Source organism: Protopterus annectens, chromosome 11.part0 (genome assembly GCF_019279795.1).
Source record: "Protopterus annectens isolate FY-2018-M chromosome 11.part0, PAN1.0, whole genome shotgun sequence".
Taxonomy (NCBI): domain Eukaryota; kingdom Metazoa; phylum Chordata; order Ceratodontiformes; family Protopteridae; genus Protopterus; species Protopterus annectens.
The window spans coordinates 473,605,718-473,611,599 of record NC_056745.1 but is presented as its reverse complement, the minus strand read 5'-3'; the positions used below and the strand labels follow the sequence as shown (position 1 = coordinate 473,611,599).

General features: G+C 40.4%; 1 protein-coding gene across 1 annotated transcript; it reads left to right on the top strand.

The window, feature by feature from the left end:
* The first annotated feature begins 987 nt into the window (after positions 1-987).
* Positions 988-5,634, top strand: LOC122815464 (pleckstrin homology-like domain family A member 1). Its single transcript, XM_044087979.1, has 2 exons — positions 988-1,824; positions 5,241-5,634. The coding sequence occupies exon 1, from the start codon at positions 1,346-1,348 to the stop codon at positions 1,793-1,795; it is 450 nt and encodes a 149-aa protein (XP_043943914.1). The 5' UTR covers positions 988-1,345; the 3' UTR covers positions 1,796-1,824; positions 5,241-5,634.
* Positions 5,635-5,882: the final 248 nt, after the last annotated feature.

The window sequence follows — 5,882 nt, the reverse complement described above, 5'->3', positions numbered from 1 at the left end:
ACTGTCTCCCATTAGTGACTGACTGAGTGATTTACTAGAAAGTTAAAAATATTACAGAAGGGAAAATTGGGAGGGGAAAGTCAGGGAAGTTGAGCAAAATCGGGGTTAGTTGAGTAGTTTGGCAGTACCATAGGGTTACCACCTGTCCCACTTTGTGAGGGACAGTCCCTCTTTGGGCAGTTGTGTCCTGACAAAAAATTGTAAAAATGGCAAATGTCCTGAGATTTTAGGACAAAATTATTTCCTATATTTTATGTAATAGTTGCATAAAACAGTTATTCTGTATCTAAAATACCTAAATGTTATAAGAAACAGAATAAGCAACTAAATGCTACAAGAATAAGCTTTTATTTAGGCAAAAAAGTTAAGTTCTAACCTTTGTACTGACCATGGGTACATGGCCTGTATATTCTGATGTTTGTACTAAAAACGTCCCACTTTGGCCATTTGAAAAGGTGGCAACCCTACAGTACCAGGAACTCTTTTCTGTGACTGGACCTGCTGTCAAGTCACATCCTTAGCTCGGATTTAAAAAAAAAAACACCATCTGAAAAATTGCTTGCTTTCGATTAAACTGGAGGAGAGAGACTTCAGGACGGCAAACCACATTAACCACAGTTTGGTTTAAGCATGCTGTAGGTCAGGCCCTTCTCTGGCATTCTGCTTCCTCTTTACATACTTGTTAGAAAGGACCACCATGGGGGCATACATTATACCTATCTCCTTTCCTGCCAAGAATCTCAGGAGGACGACAAGAAAGCGCAATGAACAGCTGCAGTCAAACTTTAAAAATAATTTTAGTAGCTGTGCTATACACAATGTTACCACACTAAATGGCTTGAGGCTCTGTAAAGGGCATCTTATGCTAACCACACAGCTGCGTGTTAAAATAAGTCTCTTCACAACCTTAAAGGAACCCACTCCCCTTCTCCTCCAGTAAGACAAAGACATGCATTTCCTTGGAGGCCCGTTAGATAGCTAGCTAGAAAGAAGGAACAGCCATCGGACAGTACATATTCGGACCTCCTCCCCAGACAGACCCCTCAGTCTCAGCGTGATTTGACACACTCCACGTGTTGTGTGGCGGAGCAGACTTCTTGCAATTGGAGCTGCCTTTGCCGCTGGGTGTCACTTCAGAGGAGGGAGTAGTGAAAGCAGAGTCAGCTTCACTCATTGATTCAGAGAATTATTAGTGCTGCATTCACCGTGCAAGGAGGTGCACAGGGATACGTTCCTTACGCGAGGTCTGAAGTCGAACGGTATAACTGGCATTTCAGCCCTGTATATTATTACAAGTGAACAGGGTTAGCTGCAATTCGGGTGAGCTTCTGAAATCCACGCTGGAATGTTAGAAGGAGGTTGCAGCGTGGTGAAGGAGGGAGTTTTGGAGAAAAGGAGCGATGGACTGCTACAGCTGTGGAAAAAGAAGCGTTGCATACTGACGGATGAAGGACTTTTGCTTTTACCTCCTAAACAGCTGGAAGATCCGCCACCTCCACTTCCAATCCCCTCCGGTGAACCGACTCGTATTAAAGAGCTTCATTTCTCTAATATGAAGACCGTGGACTGCGTAGAGAGAAAGGGCAAGTACATTTATTTCACGGTGGTGATGACAGAGGGGAGAGAAATCGACTTCAGGTGCCCCCAAGATGAGGGCTGGAACGCTGAAATAACGCTACAGATGGTTCAGTATAAAAACCGACAGGCAATCCTTGCTGTGAAGTCCACCCGGCAGAAGCAGCAGCACTTGGCACAGCACAGCCACAGCCTGAGAAGCGCGCCCAACTCTGCATAGCCAGGCAGCTTGGGCTCCGGACAAGCAAGGTGAGCTCTGAGCTGCATGCTAGCCCATGAAAGAGCCGCGCGAGCCCTTTGGACTCGCGTGCCAGACAGCGTGGAAAAGTGGGCTTTGCAATGCTGTGTTTTGTAATTTTGGAAGATAGCCGCAATTGCACTATCGCATACATGGATTTTTTGATCACTTCATTAGTGCCGTTGCCCTTTTTTAATATAAGGATCTCGGAAAAGATGGGGATAGACGGGTGATTAGCTAGGTTGTGAACTTGGTGTTTGTTAATGTAAGAACTTTGTTTTGGCGTTTAACCTTTATTAGGACTGTTTTACAGGCGAATGTTTTGTTTAGTATTGGGTTGGATTCCCGTGACCTGCGCTTGTATGTTGTGAGATTCTGAACAAAACACCAAAAGCTTATTGTCTGTGAAAATAAGCAGGCTCAGTATCCAGTGGTTCTTAAGCGGTTGACGCAAACTAAACCAGATGTGTATGTGTGGTACTGAATTTATTTTGCCAGCCACTGTATCTTCCGGTTTAGTGGTGGTGAGGAATTGAGTTCTTAAGTGTTTATTTTGTAAGTACTGTGTAAGAAGCAAGCTGCTGTTAAGCCAAAGGGGATCTTTACATGGAACTGTGTGCGCGCGCGCATTTGCGTATCTATAATGACAATAATTAAAGAGTTACAGGCTTTTTATTTCAGAAAATATAATGGTAATTTGCATTCTCTTATTTTGTCAGTGTCTCACGTTAGTAGTACTAATATTTTAAGCGTCCTTGATTCTGTTGAGATTTGTCCCTGATTGGTTGAGAGCTATGATTTTTTGGTACTGTGCACTTAGCAAACCACACTTACACAGACATGTACAAAGTGAACGTGATGAATCCAAACATTGCTATGGAGCTTCGTTAGACAAAACACTCTCTTGACTGAGGAGACTAAGATGCTCAAAATAAATGAAGTATGGAAGGTCTATTCTTGCACATTGTGTGTGTTTGGGGGGGGGGGGGGGTTACAACACTTTATTTTGCTTATTCTGACTGTTGATCAGGAAAGATACAATCTGCAGCAGAACAGCTGTCGTAGTATCGGACAAACTAAACTAACCTTTACTACTTAGTTTAATTCTGAGCAGACGAAAGCTGCAGAGATGGCAGTTTAACTTGCAATGTAAGTTAGTAGTATTCATGTTTCCTGAAGACTTGGTAGTGTATGAAATAGTAAACCACCGAAGGGGAAAGAAAACTGGAAGCCTTTTTTATCTTTCTGATCACTTACACATTTTGTGCTGAGTAAATGCATGTATTTTGTATGTTTGTATCTATAAAACATTTGGATAGAACCATTCAGTATGTAAAGTGTCTAAAGTAGTGGGACAGTAGAATTTCTTTTTTTCTTTTTAATCTGCTTCCTCTGACTTCAGGTTCTTCTAGTGCCTACTCCCTTTATTCACTCATTCTCGTGGCTCTCGCCATACACCTGACTGCCCCTCTGGTGTCGGGTCCTATGGCAGTTCCACTGGCAGAGTCCTGACATTGGGGCCCAATCAACATGTGTGGGGTTAATGGGGGTAATTAGCTGCTGTGTATCATGAGTGGATCAGTGCTGGGTGAGAAGTTGATATGCTGCATCCTGTAGGGTTTTTACTTTAAAGCCGTACTTCTCCATTGGTATGTTGGGTGACATCAGCCAGGCAGGATATGCAATGACCCTGCAAGGGAACACGTCCCCATGTAGTGCCCTCCCTACTAAGTAACCTGATGCAGCACTGGTTTATTGTTATTGCCTGGGTATCACCACTGAGACTAGTGATACAGCCGTGCCCTAGCATGTCTCCCCCAGTGCATGAAGTGAGCAAACGTAGCTGCATTATTCCTCTTCCTCCTGGCTAATTCCTACATAATCTGAGACATTAATCAACCTTGGGCTGCCAGACTTTACTTCTCTGCACCATTTGAGCTGGGTAATTTTCATAAACTATACAGCTATAAGGTTGGATATTTTCTGCTTCATTAGTAAGAAAGCATGCTTAAAATAATTCTACCACATACATCTGCATCTATATAACTTTAGCTGTATTTATCTATATATATTTTTTAAACTCCGAGTTTTGTGTGTGCAAGAGTAAGGCTAAATTAATAGATTATATAGATTTCATATGCATTTTATGTCAGTATACCCAAATACATACTTTATTAATATGTTTAAGGGTATACTTATAAAGAGGGAATATTCATCCTACTATGGCATGTCCATCAATAATAATGTTGAACATGTGGCAGATGTTCCAGTTAAATTTCTAAACTGTGGGTTCATAGGTTGTTGTTAGGCTTACTGTCCAGGGGACGCTCTATTTCTGAATTGCCTCCAAGCACTGGCTGGCTAAGTGACTTGTGTAAGGTCACACACTAGGTAATGAGGGCTAATCAAACCCTACACCACAGGAACTGCAGCTCACAGTCTTATAAAATCTGCATCAATTGCCAGATATAAGTAAGCACTTTCATATATATCTTCAAATCTAGCACTCAGCATGGTGAAGTCAGTTTATTAAAAATCCAGAATTCTTGCTGAAATTTAGCAGGTAATCCAAAGTGGTTTCACCAAAGCTTCATCATATATGTGTGTGTATGTTTTGTTAAACTTGTTTATAAAGAATGTTTGGCATAAGAAGTAGAAAAAGAGAAGGCATGAGGTATTAGCAGTGTCAGTTGTAGTAAGGTGTATTTGCTTCAGAAGATGCTGGCATAGTTATTTTAATGTGTGATGACAGCTCCGTTTTATTAGCCTTATAGTATTATTATCTTTGTATTTCAGATACTTGGGGTTTTACACATTTAAACACCAAATAAATGGGTTAGCAGAATGGATAGTAAGAATGTGGCAGAATGAAATGGCTGCTGAGCGTTTGCCTCTTGCAACTTAACAGACTAAAACTTAATCCTTGTATGACTCAAGTAAGACTAGTGTAGTTTTTCAAATTCTTTGGATAATGTAGGTTTACTTTTACTGCTTACATCTTTTCATCCCCTTAGTCAGAAATGATTACTCTTGTCACAATCCATTCTGAGTAACTATTCTTAATGTTGGAGTACCCAGTGAGGTGAAGATGTTCATTTTTAAACTATGTTGGGGGGGGGGGGGTTGTATTTCAGAAACGGTAAATCACTATGATGCAGTTGGAAGGTGTCTGCCACACAGTTTCAGGTTCCTGTTTTCAGTCCTGACATCTTCTCACTGTCTGTGTTGACGCTGCAGGCTCTCTTTGAGCCTCTTTTAGTTTTCTTTGGGTGCTCTGATATCCTCAAAAATCTTTTGGCTGTATTTTCTAGGTAAAACTTTTAATATGACACAGCCTTTTATTGCAGAGAACAGTTTTATTTATTTTATATTTGTTGTGAAGTTATGATGTTTTATGCGCTGATATTATACTTTTATTTATTTTTAGGATATAACAGATCAGGACTTCCAAATCAGTGGGACAAAAAAAATCTTCCAGTATTTCTTTTCAAGCATACAGATGTTTCTTGTTGACATTCAGACAAAAGAGTACCGGCAGAGCAGTGGCCCAGGTTGTATACCGAATTTTCTTGAAAATGAGGGCAGAGAAGGCTCCCTCCCCAGATTCAAAGAACTCTATGCCTCACTGAAGAGCATTTCATTATGTTTTGGAGACTGTGAACATTATTTATGAACTTTTAATGTGCCTCTTGGCATGGACCTTTTAGAAGATGTGCTTACATTCTATTGTATTATATTCTATTTAATGTTCTTTCCATAGATGCTTGTAGTTTCTGAACATACAGTGGTATTTTAAATTAAAAACAAAAATCATTAACCAAGAGGTAGTTATTTGCATTACAAGAGTTCTGGGTTACTTATGTCTTGAGGAGATATGAAGTGTCAACTTTAAGGCATACTTCACATCTAAAGGGACTGATTGTGAATGGTTACTAATGACTACTTAACCACCTTTTGAGACACATTTAAGAAGTTGACTACAAAAAGATAAATTGTCGCTTTGCAGTTCACTGTCTTTTGTCACAACTGTGCTGACTATTGCCTTTTTTTAGGATTTATTTTTAATGGA